This window comes from Vipera berus (assembly GCF_964194415.1).
Source record: "Vipera berus genome assembly, chromosome: 4".
Lineage (NCBI taxonomy): Eukaryota > Metazoa > Chordata > Lepidosauria > Squamata > Viperidae > Vipera > Vipera berus.
Window position 1 is genome coordinate 58,354,585 of NC_138206.1, and position 20,709 is coordinate 58,375,293.

At 38.8% G+C, this 20,709-nt stretch overlaps 1 protein-coding gene across 1 annotated transcript; it reads left to right on the forward strand.

Moving 5' to 3' along the window:
• The first annotated feature begins 7,304 nt into the window (after positions 1-7,304).
• On the forward strand, positions 7,305-17,845 carry CRYAA (crystallin alpha A). The gene is made up of 3 exons (XM_081326300.1): positions 7,305-7,505; positions 8,971-9,093; positions 16,804-17,845. The coding sequence occupies exons 1-3, from the start codon at positions 7,317-7,319 to the stop codon at positions 17,011-17,013; spliced, it is 522 nt and encodes a 173-aa protein (XP_081182426.1). The 5' UTR covers positions 7,305-7,316; the 3' UTR covers positions 17,014-17,845.
• The last annotated feature ends 2,864 nt before the right edge of the window (positions 17,846-20,709 follow it).

The following is a 20,709-nucleotide window of genomic DNA, read 5'->3' on the forward strand; positions in this document are numbered from 1 at the left end:
TTGGTAAATGCAAGCATTTATGCAATGTAACTGCAAAACTAAAGAGAATTCATACTGCAGTTTGTATTGTTCAGCATACCTATACCATTTTATTTCTTTATTACAGTGAAATTCCCAATAATATTTATCAACTAAGATCTCTCTCTTTCCACTTCAACTTCTTTGTTCTTCAGATTGGCTATGCTCAAAATAATCCATATTTTATTGTAAAAATATATTTTACTTCCATTCAGTTGTGTCCGATTATCAGAGACTGCCTGAACAAACCCCTGCAATTTTCTTGGCAAGTTTTTCAGAAATGGTTTGCTAAGATTTATTTCTTAAGGTTGAGAGAAAGTGAATAACCCAAGGTCACCTAGCTGGCTTCATGCCCAAGGCAGGACTAGAACTCACAGTCTCCCAATTTTTAGCCTGATTGCCTTGCCACATACCAAACTGGCTTTAAAGTAAAATTATTATACCCTTTATGAAATAAAGCATTTTTCTTCAGGGTCGGGTTAAAAAATAGAAGCATAATTTTTGCCTGGATTTCCCCCCCCCCCACATTTTCCCAGATATTTCCCAAATACTCATTATGTTTGGTGTAGTGATTAAGGTGTTGACTTAAAACCAGGAGAATGAATTCTTAATGCCACTTTCTCTTGGCCCAATCTATATCATAGAGTTGTGAGAAAATAGGAGGCAGGAGTATTAAGTATGTCTACCACCTTGAGTAGATCAATATTAAAAAAGGCTAGATGGCCAATATAATAATACTAGGGCTTTTTTGTCATAGAATGCACCGGAACGGAATTCTGGCACCTTTTTTCGATGGATTTTCCAGAGTTGCGTTCTTTTCCTATTGTTTCCCTTCTTATCCTCATTTGTTTTTGAAAATGCCCCGATGGTACGGTGTGAGCGGGGTCCCCTCTGGTGCTGTCTGCCTCCTTTAGGAGGAGCCATCAGGCACCAGAGCACCAAAGCCAGAGCGTGACTTGATTGGCTGGGTCGGACTATGTGGTGTGGAAGCCGATGGTGGCAGTGGGAAACATAAACATGGAGGCCATCTTTCACGAGAGGGTGAGCGAGCCTTTTGCCTTCCCTTACAGAAGGTGGGGGTGTGAGGTTAAAAACAGGCGAAGCAAGTGGAAGCTTGCTCGACAGTGAAACTGCTGTTTCAGTTCCCTGGGTAGTTCAAAGGCTGGGATGTCTACGAAAATCTCCTTTTAGTCTTTTATACTTTATATTCAAACTGCAGAGGGGAAGAATAAGAATAAAGCCAATGTCTTGCAATTTGGAGGTATTATTATTATTAATAATATATATTAATTATGTATTGGTCAGACGTAAACGTAGGCCTACAGTATAATGTTTAAACAGATCTATTAAATTGGGTTTAAAAGGGTAAATTAAAAGTAATCTATTCACTGACAAAGTTTCAACTTTAATTTGCTTCAAGTCAATATCCATATTAAACTCTAAATATAAATTTTTCCACCTTGTTTAACAACTTCTTAAAAATAATTCAATCTTTTACAAGCAACCAAATTTTGTTTTATTGGGCCAATTTCATTCCAACTAGAAAGCTGACATTTCCACTCATTAAACTAAATGGGTATGCCAATGGTAAATGTCCCGAAAGATTAATAAAATGTCTTCTTGTAATTTAAAGCCACACAGTGCATGGTAACATTAATAGTATTAACTTACCTTGAACAAAATCCTAGTCTTTTAGATACACTAAAAATTGAAGGGTTTTTTTCCCCCAACTACAAAGGTATTGTATTATGTGTGAGTTCCGACATTTTTTTTTACAAAAAAAGCACTGAGTAATACCATTTCTGTCAAGCTACAGAATTTACTGTCTTTAGGACCACCATGGTGCTGAGAAGCCAGTTTACAGTTACGGGCAATGAAATGGGAGAGTTTGGTCAAAGCCACTGAAAAGATGTTTTGGCAAACCAAAGTTTCTTCTCATAACAATTGCTGGAAGATTAATTGAACAATGTGACCTGAACTATTAGAAAAAGGAGGGAAAGAGTTTTGCTCTTTTAATTATCTGTCTCCCACCATATTCTTGGAGCTAGCTTTCCTTCTATCGTACCGGTTTGCTAATGCCTAATAAAGTTTACATTAGAGATTGCAATGTCTCTGGTGTTTTGCTTCATTGGCTTCTCAGCTGGAACTTGACAACTTTGTTACTGAATACCATTCTACACAACAGTAAAGCAGCACTTCCTTCTCTGATATTGGCAAGGATTGTTTGTTTTCATTTAACTTTTTCCTTCTTTCAAAACTACACTGTTTTCTCCACTGTTGATAGAGGAATAAGCTGCCATTACCCCTCTATGCACAGAATTATTCTGTGTCTGAATCATTATGGAGGGTGCAAAATGGTAGCTAGCTGTTCAGGAAGTTACTGTTGTTGCCACTTGTATTAGTCATACAAGACAAACTTAGAGAAGAAGCAAAACTATGTTGCTGATACCTTCTAGGAGAGAGCCCATCAAGAAGACATTTGCACATAACTCACTAGGGTCACTGGAGTCCTCATAAATGTTTCATATGGGGAAGGGTCTTGTGTCCTCATACTTTACATATTTCGTATACAGTAATTTGTCTTGACTTGCTCATCTTCATGAATTCCATTAGATGCATGATGTAGCATCTTCATGATCTACATGAGATGTAAAGGGGAATAAAATGTCTACACTCTATGGTGTTTGTGTTGGTTAAGGCTAACAAAAATGGAGTCCGACAAAAGCTGGAGAATCATTGCAATATTCCTCTCACAAGCCACAATTTTTTAAATCATGGTATGCTGACTGGTTAGGTGCCTACAACTAAACTAGAGCCAAATTGCACTATAAATTAGCCTGTTGTGTGACTAAGCTATTTCATAGCACAAATAGCTTGAAAGTTTAATGAATAAGGAATTGTAAATGAAATGTACCCATGCTTAATATCAGCATTATAATTCTGTGTGTAAGAATTTATAACCCATAGAGGAAGCAGGGTAGGCATCGTCAATGGTGGGAAGTGCAATTCAGTGCCATGTACATTTGTGCTACCGTTAATACCTAATGCCACTTCATCTTTTGAATCGTGAAAGCAAGCTGTATTTAATATGACACAAAGATCCCCTATCCGTTTAGATAAAAGAAAGGACCAGGGTTTACAAATTCTCTGCTATGGGAAACATTGGATTGGGTAAGTTTCCCAGAAGGGCAAGCCCGCCCCACCATCCGGTCCATAATCCACACAAAAAGAGGTTGGATGGACATGAAGCAGGTTGTGATTTCAGCTGAAGAATGCACATTACTTCTGCTGTGCTGTCTATACACTAGAAAGATTATCTGAGATCCACTGTGTAGAAATAAAGAGGGAAAAAAGCTGTGTCATGTGAAATCTCTGATTCTGTAAACAGAAACAGCTTTGTTAAACATTTGGCCACAACATTTACAGCAGATGATAGTGTTAAGAGTATGATTTTCAAGGTAAATTCTTTTCTTTGAGAAAGAGAATAAAACTGCCTCATCTTTTAGAACCTTCTATTTGACATCACCTTTTTCCTTCCGTCACATTTATCAATGGTATTTCTGTGTTGCTCCATTCGAACAAGCTCTGAGCAGCAGACAATATTAACAGAAAATTAAAAGCAAAGAAAGCTCACAATGATCCAATGTTATGTCAGCTACCAGAAGCTCCCCTTCACCCCTTTTCCCCACCTCTTTTTGGGTTGTTTTGGTTTTTTGAGAACTTTCCTGAGAAGTGGAGGAATTTAAATATGCTTGTGCTTCTTAAGTTAAAGTACACATCTTCATGTTTAAAGGCTTATCCAACACTTACCTGGGATAGCAGATATTTATGAAGGACTCTAAAGAGACATTAGAAAGACATCATCTTAACATAAGCTGTCATGAATGTGTAAGATCAAAGTTTCTGTTTTTTGTATAGTATATCGTTCCCCAGCCTAGTGAATGCTTAGCGAAATTTTCTGGGCTAACAACTTATAGTAGCATCCAAACTTACCCGTGGTGATATAAAATCTGTTTTTGTTAGTGCACAGAACTATAAATTGCTAGTGTAGAACTGCATGCATGTTTTCTGTATAAATGGTGAAATAGTGTAGATTTTTTCCCCTTTTGTTTTCTTATGAGAATTACTACAGTATGGCAGGCTCACTATCCAATTCTCATTCATGATGGTTTTACCATCATGAGTAGTTTATTCAAAGATGGGTGGAAATGAACACCAAAGGGAGGGATTACTTAGGACTCGAGCCTGCTTATTCTTAAGACTGCTCGCTGTGAGAAAAACAATCACCTTGTTTAATTGGCTTGTTTGTTAATAAGCATTTTAGCTTATTCCTTACTTGAAAAGGCTCCCAGGCAGCTTATAGATAAACTTCAAAGAAGAAATATGTAACCACTCAACAGAACAGAAAATGGGGAGGACAAAGAAGAAAGAAGCATAACCTCAGTACTACATTACTTTAAATTACTGGTATGTAGATAGGTTATAATTAGACACAAGTAGTTTGACAGAGAAGTTATTGTGAAGAAGCACTGGATGAAATTTTAAAAAGTAACATAGTCTGATTGTTCCACTTCATTTTGTCAACTCTTGTTCCTTTGTTCAATCATTTGTAACTTTGGAAATCATTTAGAAAAAAACAATCTGCAATAATGCCACGAGAATTCAGATGCCATAGAGTCCAGTAAAGCCAAGACTTTGGAAAAGCGCAACAGGTCATCGTTCATCAAAGTTGGCCGAGTAGATAACCTTCACCCAAACTTGTCCATCAGGTATATTAGACTGAACTCTTGTTACTTTGCCTCCATGCTGCTTAAGTTCGAGTCCACATTTAGAAAGTGATACAGAGAGTCAGGCAAGAATGTGCCACACTGCTTGCTTTGGCATAATTCAAACTTATGGAACCAGTTTCAGTCCATGTTTCAACACTGGATTTAAGCAATTAACTCATAATAAGAAAGGAAAATGACTTTGGGCTTGTTCTGTAGCAGGAGGTAAAACGGCTATCAATGACTCTCTTCATAATCTTGGTTTTGTTTTCTTGTTTGTTTGCCCTGAAGGTTCATGGATTTGAAGTGCTGAGCATCACATCTAGCCTACAAATACATTGGTGAAGGTATTGCTGCATTATGCTGCTGAAACTTGCTGAGCTTGGTTGAATAAGTGCCAGGGATTAGCAAAACAATTCACCATTGATTTAGCAACAATGCTATTATATACCCCAAGCACTGATGGGATTTGTTCAATGTTCATGACTTGGGCTCTGAGGTGAAAAAGGGGCTTGCTCATAACTTTCTAAGCCTCTTTGACTGCATCCAGCAGACTGTTGATATTATATAAATTCTTTTGGGGAAAAAATATCGCCCTTTATACAAACAGAGCGAATATTTAACTTTGATGCGAAGCAAATTATACAGTAAAATGAACCTCAACAATCTCAGATATGTTAAAAACGATCTGCAGAAAATTAAACCGATCACTGCCCAAACCTGTTAGGTTATCATTCAAATATTAAAAAAACACGCTAAATTATGTTACCTGGGGAGAGCGGATCACATATTAGAGTCCATCATAGGTTGTCCAGGAGTTAGCCTGGAAGTTTTCTGCTTGTCCTTTTTGTACAAAACCCTTTCTGGACCACAGGAAGTTCTTCTGAACAATTAGGCTAATACTCTCATGATGCAGAAGGATGTAGTCTCTCCCGCATTACTCGAGAAGTTCCCATGGTTCAGTCTAAACTATTTGGAGGGGAGGGAGTTTTTATTCCACTTTGGAATTACTTTCTTCCCATGTATTGAAGACCCGTGTATTATTTCCCAGTTTAAAACTACATGTCAGAAAATCAATCAATTTGGCCTCTCTCCAAATCATCTGTTTATAATGGGGCACACTTCAGCATGTTAGACAAATGTTCTGGGATATATGAGAGTCAGTTTGGTGTCGTAGTTAAGGTCATGGCCTACAAACCGGGGGACTGAGTTCTAGTCTCACCATAGGCCTGAAAGTTATTCACTCTCAACCCAACTCACCACATAGGGCTGTTGTGGGGAAAACAGGAGAAGAAAAGGATATTATTTTTGTTTGCCACCTTGAGTTACTTATAAATTAATAAAGGCAGGATAAAAATCTAATAATAATATTATATTCGATTTTTGTGTATTAATCTATGCAATTTGCTTGGCAGCCAGTTCGGCCTAACTGGCCTAGATTAAGGCACCTGGCTAGAAATTGGGAGACCGTGAGTTCTAGTCCTGCTCTAGCATGGAAGCTGACTGGGCGACTTTGAACCAGCCACACATTCTCAGCCCAACCCATCTCAGAGGGGAAAATAGGAGGAGGAAGGAATATTAGGTATGTTTGCAGCCTTGGTGTATGGCCTCCTATTTAACCAATCTTAAATCCTAGCAGTTATCAGATAACTTTTGTAAAGCTGTAATTAAATGCCTTTCCATCTTAGGTCCTGTTAGGAAGGTTCCAGGGCATGCTGCTTGTACAAAGATTCTGCCCACGTCACAACTCATAAATAGAATCAGCGGAGCACCTATTTTTCATCTGTATATTATATACCGATCTGAGACGTAAAAGTAGGAAAAACCCTTCATTATTTTACTTTAAGAATGTTTGGGGTATTTTTAAAATGAATATTATAAAGTAAATAGAATTTGGATTCTTGAGCTGTAGCTCCAATATCCAGCCCAATATGTCCACAGGTTAAACGGCACATTTTAATTGTTTTCCTCCATGCATTCTATCACAAGGTCTTTCAACTGCTGTCTTTCAGTTCTTTTCAGTCTGAAATAAAACAGCTGTAATCCTGAGTAATACATTCATTTCAGGGAGAGAGGGGAAAAAAACCACTTTTCTTCTTCTATTTGACAGGCCAAAAGAATTAGAGAGATGTAGGATTTAAAATGGCCTGTGGAATTGTGGGCAAAAGTTTCTCTTGGGGGCCCTTCCCTAGGCAAAAGGACCATGTTGTGGCTGGCTGGTAAATAGTACAATAGCTCTTCTCTCCAGAGAATGCTGAAGACTGCCCAGCCCTCTGGCACTGATTCTAACTAGACTGTCACTCCCAGGTCAGTCCCTACAATTTGTGCTGACCAGATTGGCCTTCATAATGAGATCATGTCTTTCCAGAAATCCCGCTGATGCCTTCATTCTGCAAAAGTGGTATATATAGAGGGACGTTTCCTGTACTCCCACAGTGTGGTTCAGTTAAGACCTCACTATCATCCAAGTGACTGCACTGCCTTTTCCCCTCCCCCCCACCCACTTTTAAGCTTGCAGCCACAGCAAAGACCATGGATATTGCCATTCAGCATCCTTGGTTCAAACGAGCTCTTGGACCTTTAATTCCAAGCCGCTTTTTTGACCATTTTTTCGGAGATGGTTTTTTTGAATATGATCTCCTGCCTTTGTTTTCTTCTACCATCAGCCCATACTACAGGCAATCTTTCTTCCGTACTTTGCTGGACTCGGGTGTTTCTGAGGTAAGACTCCTGTACCTCCACATATTTAAGCTCTTTTAAAGATCTCTCCTTAAAAGCAACACTGATTTGATTTCTGGCAACACTTGACGAGAGACTAGAATGTGGTGGGATTTGCAACAGTTTGCAGAAATGCGAACAACATGATCTGAAATTGTTCCAGAACTGAATCAATCTTATCAATACTATAGGCAGGTGAGATGGCCAAAGAACAATAGCAGACTGTTCTTGTCATCACATACTTCAGCTGTAATGCAGCTGTCTTATGATGATAATTTGAAAGAAAGAAGCATATTTCTTCTTAATGTAGTCAAATATTGGCCAAATACGGACTGGAATGCATGTATACACACTTAGGTGAAAGCAGATGTTTGTGTATTTGACATTTGTATTGAAATCAAATGGTTTTTTTGTAGCTAGAAATAAATTCATGTTCAACCATTAGTGCTGCACCATGTATGTTCTTTACAGATAACATTAAGTATGTTAAATATGGTGACCTATATGAAAGAATAGCCTACCAAAAAGTGTTACTGTGACCAGGTTTTAGAACAATCAAGTTTGAAATGCTATCTGTTTACTCTTTGTTCTGTTCCATATTCTGCAAACATATATAAAATACAAATCAACAAGCTAGCAAGAACTCAGATGACAAAGTGATTACTTTTAAAAATCAGTGAGAAATCTCAAGATTACTAAAGTGTTTATGATGTATGAATATTTAAGGTCAGTGAATTACAACTTGTACTAAATGATTTGATGGAAATAAAAAAAATATCTGTTCATGAAATAGATGAATGCCCAAACCACTAAGTGAATTTGCTGTGATCCTAATGTGAAGTGAAAGGAAGCCAGAAAATGCACTACAAGCTGTTTTTCAGAATGTATACAAATCCAGAATTTACATCCAAATCTAGCATATTAATTCCTTATGCTTTGAATAAATCAATTTTGTCATTTTAATGTATCAGTCTTAAAATAGTACTTAAAGGTGGATAACTGCTACTGCCTCCTGCCTCCTGTGTAGTTACTCTTTATCACCTTCTTTAAGTTTTCTAAACAACAAGAAAGAAAGAAAAACCATATCATGTAGACTCATATAAGGTGAAGAAAGGCAAAAGCATTATAAAAAAAAAATTGTCCATACATTCATTTTAGTTTAATATGTTATGGTAGATTTTTGCCATATTTTCTATATACAAAATCAGGCTAGTACAAAAGCTCCCCAAGTCAATATTCATGACAGTAGATATTTAGCACCCCCACAGTCAGTTCATCTCCAACCAGCCTTAGGTTGAGGGTACTTTTAAAAAGCTCAGATATTTTGTTCTTATAAACTGTGTTGCAGAGGACATCATCACATAATCTGAGAGAAGAGAAAGAAAACAATCACCTAATCTTGCTAAGAGTTTAAATTTTAATTCTTGAAGGGGGGGATGTGTTCATGTGGTCTTTATTTCATTTCCAGGTGAGATCTGACCGAGACAAGTTTCTTGTCTTTTTGGATGTAAAGCATTTCTCCCCTGAAGATTTGAGTGTGAAAGTCATTGAGGACTTTGTGGAAATTCATGGCAAACACAATGAGAGACAGGTAAGAAAGAGTGATATTGAAAATTTCCATTACATTACAAATGCAGAGAAATTATTTCATTCACCTGATACTAACACCTGCAGTTTAGATAAAGTAGGTTGATTGTGGATCTGCTCCAGGAAAGATTATATGATAAGATATGGTGATGATAATGTTTCTGTAGGACTAATACTAATGGGTAGAAGTTTTAGGAATGTTTATTATAAGCTAAACGATAGACAGTTCCTATGGAAAGAGCTTTCCAATAGACTGACTTTAAAAGGTAGTAACTTCTCCTGCACTAGAGGTATTAAAACAGAGTTGGACTGTGATCATGAAAGGAAGCCATATTTCCACTAAGTTTGAATCTGGACTAGAAAACCTCTAAGTCTCCTTCCAACTCTGATTAGTTTTTTTTTAAAAAAAATATTTTTGACTACATAAAAAATATAGTCTGGAGTTCTAAGAAAACAGCTTGTGCTCAAATATTATCAGGGAAAGATAGCTGCATTGTCCATTGGGGAAAGACCAAAATGTATAGTAGACTAAAAAAAAGTAGCATCATTTAAAAAGTTATTAGAACTTTAAATAGGTTCTAAAGGAGTAGCTACAGTATGTTATTCGTAGGAAAAATAATGAAGAAAGAAAAACATAAACTTTGGTGGATCACAATGTAATGGAAGAAATGTGATAAAGTATACTGTAATCCACCAAAATTTATAAGCTAATTTGTTTGTCTTTGTGGCCTGCGTGATCTTTTATAATTTTAATTAGACTGTTAAAAGAAAATCTAAATGTTAGAAGTATAGTGAGAAGAAAAGGGTGATTTAGTTGGAGGAAGTTTATGAACTGTGGATATTTTCCATTTCCTCTGAAGCAGTTTGAAGATATTTCATGGCTATTTTCCAAAACTTCAGACTTTACCGACTGAGGACAAGCAGTTATTTGCAAGCTGGGTGGCCTAGACATGTGTCATAAATAAGTAAACAATAAATAAAAACCACTACCCATCTCTGTCTGCCATAAGTAGCATAAATACTCAATAGGTAACAAAAGAAAAACCTCCTAACAAATATATTCCTTTTCATGTGGAAATCCAGAATTTCACATTCTTTGCTATGTGAAAATATGAACCTATAAAATCAGCATTTCCCCTAAAGAACCTGCCAGAAAATTAAAGTTATAAGACTGTGCCAAGTGGGGTTGACAGCCCCTTTCTTGGAGGGCCTAAAATCTAGTAAGATTAGAAGTCGGATGTGTTAAAGAGAGGAAATAAATAAGAAACAAGATCAAACTACATAGGTATTTAGCTTTATGGTCCTGTGTGGTAGATGAGAAAATCAAATTTGTCCTGTACTATGTTTTTCATCTGAATGGCGTTATTCATTTAAATTTCAGTAGAGGGTCCCTTTTAAATAGAGAGCCTCAATCAGTGAGGGGATTCAGCCGGTTCATACCACTTTGGCAGAACTGGTAGCTCAGGCCCAGAATAGACTTGTGGAAGCAGCATCTACACAGAGAACCAGCTGTTCACATATTTGAATCCCACCACTGGTCCCAATCTTGCTGGTCTTTGGAAAGGCAATAAAAACCTGCCTTTTTCCTTGTATTTTAGAAATAGATTGATTGAAATTGCCGCCTAGAGGGTTGTAATGTATTTTGTGGGTTTCTAAGTTCCTGTCATTTCTAATTATTGTGATTTTAATGGTTTATTGTTCCCCACCTAAACATTATGTTGCCCCATATACCTCATAAATCAATCAATACATCTTCATCCCACGTTTGGCTTAATTTAAATATGAATCATTGTCAGAAGCAAAATACTGAACTCACCTTACTACCACAGTATGATCCTAGTCTATGTCAGGGCTGTATATCTGTGAATGTTTGTGTGAGAGAAACAGAAAGAAGACAGAAAGGAACATTTTTTTCATACAAGGAGTTACGAAGTTAGGGCCAAGTGAATTCTTTGTCCTTAAAATATCATTCCTGGACATTTATTTTAGGGGGCACATTATGAAAAAAAATGGGTGCCAAAATGAACTCCATTATCTGATGGCCCATACTACTGAATAAACTGCAAAGACTCTGCTTTCATAAATTAGCATGATTCCCTAGGGTTGAGAATCCAGGAATGGATATATTTTTTTTCAAATACAGTACAGGAATGTTAGAAATATCTACCTCAAGACTTACAACATAGAGACTGGCATTGAATACATTTTAGAAGGGTTGTTCGAAGCACGTTAAATTCAAAACAGCTGCTTTGAGCAGTTCATGCTCAAAACAAAATGTATATACTTCATGAGTTTTGGTTCAAGCATAAAACAGAATGTGACCATTTCGTGGGAAAACATTTCTAGTGTTTTGTACTTTTTTATGTGATGCAGTTAAAAATTGATTTGCCTCTTGCTATTGGAATTTTCCTTCCTAGGCCAGTATAGCAAGATAGACCAGTCATGTACTTATCACTACTGGCTTAGGGTTGGTAGCATGATCTGGGAATGGAGTTTTGGAGCAACACTGCTGGCATTTTAAGGAAACCATTTGGGATCTGATTGTTCCCCTATCCTTCATGCCATTGCCAGGCTGCCACTGCTATTTTGTAAAATATTTGTACAGTACGTAAATGTGCTTGTGTATATAAAGAAAAGCAAGTGAAATGTCAGTGAGAAAAAGTAATACAATATTGGTTTGGCATACTCAGCTTAAAAGTGTGTGCGCATTCTGTGCATGCTCCTGCTGATCTGTGATTCAGAATACCTGTATAAATGCAGCGACTCTTGAAAGGCTCCCACAATCAATAAGGCAAACGAAGATTTGCAAAGTGTATACGCATACGCTCAGTCGCCATTCCACATAGCATCTTTTCATTTCTCTGAAATGTTTGAAGGTAATGGCTTGCTTGAGATTCTTTGGCAATGGCTCTTTGGGAGTTTTTGATTGAAATGCCACTGAAAAGGGAAATAATTTGGATGGCTTGCTATTGAGGATGTAAATATAATTTACATTTGGGATGTAAATGCTGGTAGTCAGGTGGGAAAATTCTGGCAGTCTGTATTTCCAGAATAAGGTGGCTTTCCGTGTCAATAGCTTGTGCATGCCCCTCCCTCCCTCCCTCCCTTCCCTAATTGATTTGAAAGGGATGTGCAAGAGATTAAGATCTATGCACTGTTTTTTTTTGATGGTACACAATCCATTAATCAATCAGTCTGTCCAACAGTCAGTTAATTGTTTTTTAAACTAGAGAATGCCAGGCTAATAACCAGTCTTAAAAAAATAGCATAGCTCCCCCTCCCCAAGGCAAAGGGAGAAAGGTATAATTGTACTTGAAATTGAAAAAGACAGCACAGGATGATGAAACAGACCTTTCCATGTGCCATCCTTGGTGCTCTCTGTACTTGGTTGTTTTCTTGCAGATATTTCATTACCAGACTAGGTAACATCTTCAGTGCTAGAAGGGAGTGCATTTGTTCTTTATTTATATACAGTAATTTCTCAAGGTCCAATATCCTTCTCAATTAGTCTGCCAGACACTAGCTAGAGGGCTGGAAGCTGCCACGTCTTGCCCCTGGACAAGCTATTGTATATACCACACATGTCAAACACAAGGCCCGGGGGCCAGATCCGGCCCGCTAAGTGGTTTCATGTGGCCCGTGAAGCCATTCTGGAAACAGTGAGGGAATGGCCCCCACTGCCTTGGCCCTGGCCCAGAGACCCTCCTTCTGCCAGAGACCCTCAGATCTGTCCCACTCCTGCCCAGGCCCCCATAGGCACCCTTGATGCGAATGATGTAGAGCTGGCCACGCCCACCCAGTAGGCCATACGCACTCTAGCCATGCCCACCCTGTAGGCCACGCCCACCCAGGCCATACCCACCCGGCCCCCTGAGGGCAACCGCAATGCTGACGCGGCCCTCAATGAAATTGAGTTTGACACCCCTGGTATATACAGTAAACAGAGAGCAAACTCCACTCCATTCTAGCACTGAAGATGTTACCTAATTCGGTAATGAAAGTCTGTAAGAAAACAGTCAAGCTCAGAGAGCACCAAGGACTCCATAGTTCAACTCTGAATTACTTGCATTCTCTACAATTGGTTTCTTCTTCTTCTTCTTCTCCTTCTCCTTGAAAAAAAGATTACAAAACATTTTATCTGCTTCAGGTTTTGTTCTGTCAAAGCTTGAAATATTGTGATATAATATTCTAGTTTGTTTCAAGCTTGAAATAAAATACATATTTCATTTATGCATACCCCAAGATTTTAGTCTTGAACTTAATACTTTTTCAGCCAATACTTGAAAGATTAATCTTGGGAAAGTCACAGAATCTCATTTTTTTAGTCTTAAAACTCTGATCAGCAGTTACCTCTCTCTCAGACAGATTACAACCGTGGAAAAGAACCATGAAACAATGTGAGTTTGATGCTTGTAATTATGGGGAAAAAACAGTAGAGGAATAATGGTTCCTCATCTGCCAAGAGGATAACAGAATATTTTAATTTTTGAAATCACGGCTTTATAAACTTAAAGATTCTATCTTAATCAATGTTGGTCCATGAGGTATGGGGGTGATATATGTCATAAAGTAAAAATGGAGGAAAAAAAGAAAAATGAGATACAAAAATTCTGTTTCATCTTACTTGTTGCTGTATGCTGCTAGTTTATCAATTGCAAAAAGTTGTGGGCTTTTTTTAGGAGAGCAGAAAGAGAATTCAAACAGTTGATTATATTATCTCAGAACTATATCAATTCATTATCAATTAATCTGCCAGTTCATTTGTTTTGCTACTTCTACTGACCACAGGGATTTCCACATTACTACTGTTGAGTAAATTGGTCAGCCAATTTGGTCTAGTGATTAAGGCACCAGGCTAGAAACCGGGAGATTGTAAGTTCTAGTCCTGCCTTAGCCATGAAAGCCAGCTACGTGACTTTGGGTCAGTCATTCTCTCAGCTCATGACAATGTCAGACTTGGGCAACACTTAGTTGTTCCAGAAAAAAAAGTGTACCCTGAGTTGCGTCAAGATGCTATGAAGAAAAAAATAAAGTTTTCACTCGCCAGACCTTCCAAAGGACTTTGAAATTAATCTGCATTTTTTTTTCACTTCTACCAGCTGAAAATAAGGAGTGAAAATCACTGTCTTGCCACAGGCTGCTATAGCAATAGCAATTAGCACTTAGACGTACGTACTGCTCCACAGTGTTTTACAGCTTGCTCTAAGCAATTTCAAGAGTCAGCATATTGCCCCAATTATCTGGGTCTTCATTTTACTGACCTCAGAAGGATGGAAGGTTGAGTCAACATGAGGTGGTCAGGATCGAACTTCTGGCAGTAAGCAGAGTCACTGTAGGTCCCTGCTGCTTTCACTATAACAGTTTCTCACTTTCAAAACAGAAAGTAGGAAAAGGAAAGGAAAAACAAAAATACTGCCCCCGTCCTTCAAAGTTTTGACATTTTGCAGCACCATCAACTCCCTGCCAAAAGAAAAATGGAAAGAGAAGACAGATTGCCAGTTTTATCCTTCCTTTCGTCTGGTCTGTGATGGGAATGGAAAGGAACTTGAAGGACTTGCAGGACTTGAAGCTTAAGAATTGGGAGGAGGAGAAGGAGAAAAGAACAAAGAGTTCCCCCACATTGGCAAAATAGAGCTATCATTGACTCTCCCTTCCTCCTCCCCAAATCTCCAGCTTTGTATGGGTTTCAACTACAGTGTGGCGAAGGAAGTATTACATTGGTTAGCTTTTCTACACTGCTGACATCATGAGAACCTATTTATTTAATACCATTTATAAGCTGGCACTAGAAGGGACGCGGTGGCTCAGTGGGTTAGGATGCTGAGCTTGTCGATCAGAAAGTCGGCAGTTTGGCGGGTCGAATTCCGAGTGCCGTGTAACAGAGTGAGCGCCTGTTACTCGTCCCAGCTTCTGCCAACCTAGCAGTTCGAAAGCACGTAAAAATGCAAGTATAAAAATAGGGACCACTACGGTGGGAAGGTAACAGCGTTCCGTGCGCCTTTGGTGTCTAATCATGGAGACATCCCCGGACAAACGCTGGCTCTTCAGCTTTGAAACGGAGATGAGCACTGGCCCCCAGAGTCGGAAACGACTAGCACGCATGTGCGGGGGAACCTTTACCTTTACCTTTACAAGCTGGCACTACAGTACATGGCTAACACTACTATGTTAACAGATAGGAGCCATACAGATCTTTGGGAACATGTTCATTCAGAGATAAGGCATTACAACCCAAAAAGTAGCTTCTGAGATCCTGATAGATGACACTGTTTAATCAAAGAGACTCAAAGCACATCTCCTTTGTCTGACCTCCCTGGATGGGCAGGTCCTATATCATGAATGACTTTATGAAGCATAACCAGTATTTCGAATTTGCACCTGGATGCCAACTTGTAGCCAATGTAGCTTATAGAACAGCAACATCCCATTGACATATTGTGGCGCCACATTCTGGATAAACTGTTGTTTCAAGTAGCCTTCAAGGCAAGTGCCACGCAGAGCACAAAGACCATTTTTGAGGTGACTAGGGAATGAGTAACTGAGGGGGTGAGCATCTGCCTGAAGGAATGGGCACAACTTGTGCATTAGCTGGAAGTGTGCAAAAGTCCTGTTGGCCGTAGTTGCCACCTGCTCTTTGGGAAGGAACTGTAAGTTCAATGTGACTTACAGACTCCGCAAAAGTATCAAGTGGAAAAGTCCACGGAGGCAGACACATGATCTACATAGAAGTCTACAGTTGTTTTTAAAGTATTTGCATGTCCCTTTGTGTGAAAGTGCCCAAAACCTTAAATTGTGTTTATTAACATTAACTAAACATGTACAGAACAGCGCAATATTTTATGTTCTTATTTATTGCACTTGTACATCACTGAATCTGTCAGGGACTCCTGGCAATTTACAGCTAGCAATTAAAACAGTTGCAGTACAAATATATAGTTAAAACGTACACAGTAAGGTAAACATAAAAAGGTAAATCTAAACACGATCCCAATAATTTAAATGGAATTTCTCCAATCCAAGAAGAAAAAAAAATACTATAATAAGATTAATGATAAGTAATACCAAAAATTTTCCTATCAACTGTGTTCAGGAAGAGATCTGTCTTTACTATCTTCAGGAGTGATATTAAGGGATTAGTCTGCCTTCTTAGAAGAAGCCATATGATACAGCAGGACTATAAACATGATCTTGGCTCTCACATCATGGAAGTGGGAAACTTCTCCTGGAATGACCATACAGGATGGGTTGATTCTGGCTAGGGAAAGTGGTACTTCAAAATCTGGGTTCCCAGCCATTTAAGGCTTTATAGTCAGCAGCAGTACTTCAGATTGCGCCTGGGAAAATACAGGTAGCCAATGCTGGGCCTGCAGTATGGGTGTTATGTGCTCTGGTGACTGGTTCTAGCCAAGAAGCATTTTGCACCAATTACAATATGAAGATACCTTTAGAGACAACCTTGTGTAGAATATATGACTGGCTATATCACGCAAAGGTGAATCAATCTGCTTTGGACAGCTCTTTGAAGAGGTAGAGAATGGATGAAAGCAATATGGGGGGCGGGATATATGCTGGCTCATTTCTGCTTCTATAACTCTGTTCTGCAACCAGGCTGATGTTTATAGAGCAATTGATTCTGAAGGACTTACCTGTTGACTATACCCTTTAATGCCAATGAGTTTTGTTTTGCTTTTGTTTTTGTTGCGTCTCACTTCAGGATGACCATGGATACATTTCCCGTGAATTCCATCGTCGGTACCGTCTTCCCTCCACTGTCGACCAATCATCCATCACTTGCTCTCTGTCTACTGATGGCATGCTAACCTTCACTGCTCCCAAGGTTCAGTCTGCCACAGACCCCAGCCATAGCGAGAGACCCATTCCCGTATCCCGTGAAGAGAAGCCGACTTCAGCTCAATCTTCTTAGTTGGATCCTCTTGCTGCTGAAGCATCCAGGCTATCCACCCCTTTCAGGCCTCATTCACAGCACCCTTACATAGATATCAGTGAACGTCTAGGAGGTTTTCTTTTTTGTTTTCATTCTTCTCTTGGAAGGAATGAGGGCTGGATGAGCAGCTAGAGGATTTGAAGCTTTAGCCTAAACTTTCCCCCACTTTCACACACCTTGTTAGGATGACAAGGAAGATGAAGTGTCTTCCAGAGCCTTCCATATTCTTGCTGAAAGGGTTCCAAATGTCAGGCTGTATCTGATAACATCTGTCAAGCCCAAACACAGGGCCAGGTTGCCAGCATGAGCTGTCACAGCATCGGATCAGTCACATGAAGGCTGATGCCAGGAAAGCAAGAACACAGATTTGTTGTCTTCTAAAGTAATGGAAGAGGCAGAAGCAGAGGTGAGCTAAGCTGAGTTAGGGTGGTAGTGGCAGTGGGGAGTGGGTGACAGTTGCAACAAATTTGCTCTGCCCACTTTTAAGTTAAAAAAAAATATGGAGGAGTTCATAGTGTTTGGAGGGATTTATAATTTTCTTCATTAAAAGTGTATTTTTTTTAAAAAAAATCTTTCCCTCTGCAACATCCATAGCAGTGACATCGTAAGAGCCACTAATGCAAGAATGAGTATCTTTGCAGGCCTTTCAGGATCCATCACAGTTCGGAAGCTTCAAACCTGTATTCAGCTGTCCCTGGTCAGCAATGTATAGGCCACCTTCCTTAATCTTGCTGTAATTCTAATATAGTTCCATCTGTTTTACTGATATCTAGCATGCAACCTAAGATTCCAGCCAGTGGCAATCAATAAAGAAAATGTGAAATAAGCAACTCCTTTTTTCTCCATTCTCTTTTCGATTCTCTTTAGAAACTTGTATTTTAAAAATAAAAATGAGATAAATGCAGTACACTTCCTCAGCTTACTCCAAGAATATTCGTTTATCTTACTAAGCCAAAGGAGGAATATGTCAACACACACACACACACACACACACACACACACACACACACACTTCTCTCTCTTTCTCTTTCTCCCTCTCTCTTCAAGTAAGTCACATTTGCTTTTGATTCAGAGAATTCAGTGAACTAAATGTGACAGAATCATATACAGATTGCACCAAAGAGGAAACAAAACTACAAAAAAATGACACATGGTCATCATATTGCTTGCATATTTACTGTATTTATTATTCACATACATCAATACATATTTAGGAATACTTAAAAACTTAAATGGGACGCGGTGGCTCAGTGGGTCAGGATGCCGAGCTTGTCAATCAGATGGTTGGCAGTTTGGCGGGTCAAATACTGAGTGCCGCATAACAGAGTGAGCGCCTGTTACTCGTCCCAGCTTCTGCCAACCTAGCAGTTCGAAAGCACGTAAAAATGCAAGTAGAAAAATAGGGACCACTACGGTGGGAAGGTAACAGCGTTCCGTGCGCCTTTGGCATCTAGTCATGCCGGCCACATGACCACGGAGACGTCCTCGGACAAGCGCTGGCTCTTCGGCTTTGAAATGGAGATGAGCACCGGCCCCTAGAGTCGGAAACGACTAGCACGCATGTGCAGGGGAACCTTTACCTTTTAAAAACTTAAATAATATAGTTTAGCATAATAGTTATAATAGGGTTTATATCAGTCTCCTATTTGGAACTGCTGGTGGCAATGTAACATTAAACTCATGGCTCCTTTCTCATATATCAATCTGTCTCTAAAAACAAAGACATATCAATAACCAGAGCTCTTTTGAAACACCCATTGAAGTAAGGAGACACTTGAGGGTATTGCGGGAACTCAAAGTGGTTCATTATTGAAAAAAATTGCAGGTATGGGCTTTTCTTCCAGATTAATGATTTCTAAAAGCTTGCATGCAAACTAAGTTTAGTGAAGATCGTCTTAACAGTCATTTAATACTTAGAGGAAGGTTTCAAATAGAATTTTTTCTGCATAATAATCACCAGGAAATAATCAACATGATGGTTTGTATATACACAACATACAAATAGTATATTAATGAATAACAACTGAAAAAAATATTCTGAAGCTTTTTACTTATTTTAGAAAAGCACTAAATATTATATCAAAATCTATATAAGCACCTCCAGCTATTGATGATCTAAATTATCTGTTAATATCACCAACATGATAATGTGCAGGGCTTTTTTGTCATAGAACGCTCAGAATGGAGTTCCGGCACCTTTTTTTGGATGGAACCTTGTAGGGCAGGCAAGGCGGGTTGTATGACATGTGTGAGTTCCAGCACCTTTTTCTTTTACAAAAAAAGCACTGATAATGTGTATTACAATAACACAACGTAACTTCTGCTCTTTTGTATTGTATGCAGACATTGCATGCAAGAACAAAAGGGGCAGAGATTGCATTGTTTACATTGTTCCCTGCATGGATACCTAGACTCCTAACCCTACGTTTTATCTTCTGGCACCCATTATTGCCCTGTTCTCTCTATTACCTCCATGCAAACAGGGTATGGATTTGATGGGACATTTATTTCACACATCCATTGAGGCATTCTAATTTGAAACCAGAACTGGCCAGGACAGCTCTTTAAAAAAGAACATTCTCAGATTTGAGAAGAACTTTGTTTAAACAGCAAAAAAACCCAGGTAGGAACTACTACTGTAATGCAAAGTGATTGAGCAAACCTAAAATGAGAAGTATTTTTTATTTTCTGGACCATGTGCTAATAAGAAAAGTGTCAGAGGCATTTATCAAACAAAATGAGAGTATAATATTCAATACTATCTTTATCTATTTGCAGATTACCAAGAAAGATTGATAAGATGTGAATAGAATAGGCAGAGACAACTTGTGTTTAGGAATCATGCAGCCAGCAGAGAAAATGAAGCCACTGCATTATGCTCTACTGACCACTGGAGGGCAGGATTGCCTTTAATTTCCTCAAGGAAGTTCAAAATTCTTGAAGTCGATGTCAACACTACTTCGCCTATTTAGCCTAATTTATTTTATGCCTTTATAAACCACACCTTGGAGTAAAAATTCATTTCAGTCTGACTTAATAAATAATACTGTGTGGCCTCCTGGGGTATCTCTTTTCTCTCCTACCATCGGGTAGGAGATATAGAAGTATAGCCAGCCGCACCAACAGGCTGAAAAACACCTCCTATCCGTGGGCTGTTAGGCTTTTGAATGAGAAATAACTTTTGTGAATTTTATGCAGAACTGACTTGGGAGACCGGTGTGTGGTGTAGTTGGTTCACAAGGTGTAGTAAGATGGAGGGTTTGTTGTCACTGTGTGTTAGGGGGTGGGAGCACAAAGGGAGGCTCAGCTAATCTCAATGTACACATAGTTGTACTTTGACAATAAAAGGTTCATTTCATTTCAAAAAAAGAAGTTAAAATGCTTGGGGCGGGGCGGAGGGGGGGCAGATGCCCTGCCTGTATAGAAAGAAAGCCATTGTTGGGTAGAGAGCTGTGTAAGTCAACCCAGGAGGAACCTGGTCACATCTTTGCAAATTAATTAATTTTATTAATAGGCACCTGTTTTTTGTAAGCTACGCCCACTTCATCAGATGCAATGGAGTGGCCAGACGGTGTTTCTCAACCTGAGCAACTTTAAGAAATATGGACTTCTTAGAATTCTGCAACCAGCCATGCTCGCTGGGGAATTTCTGGAGTTGAAATCCACACATCTTAA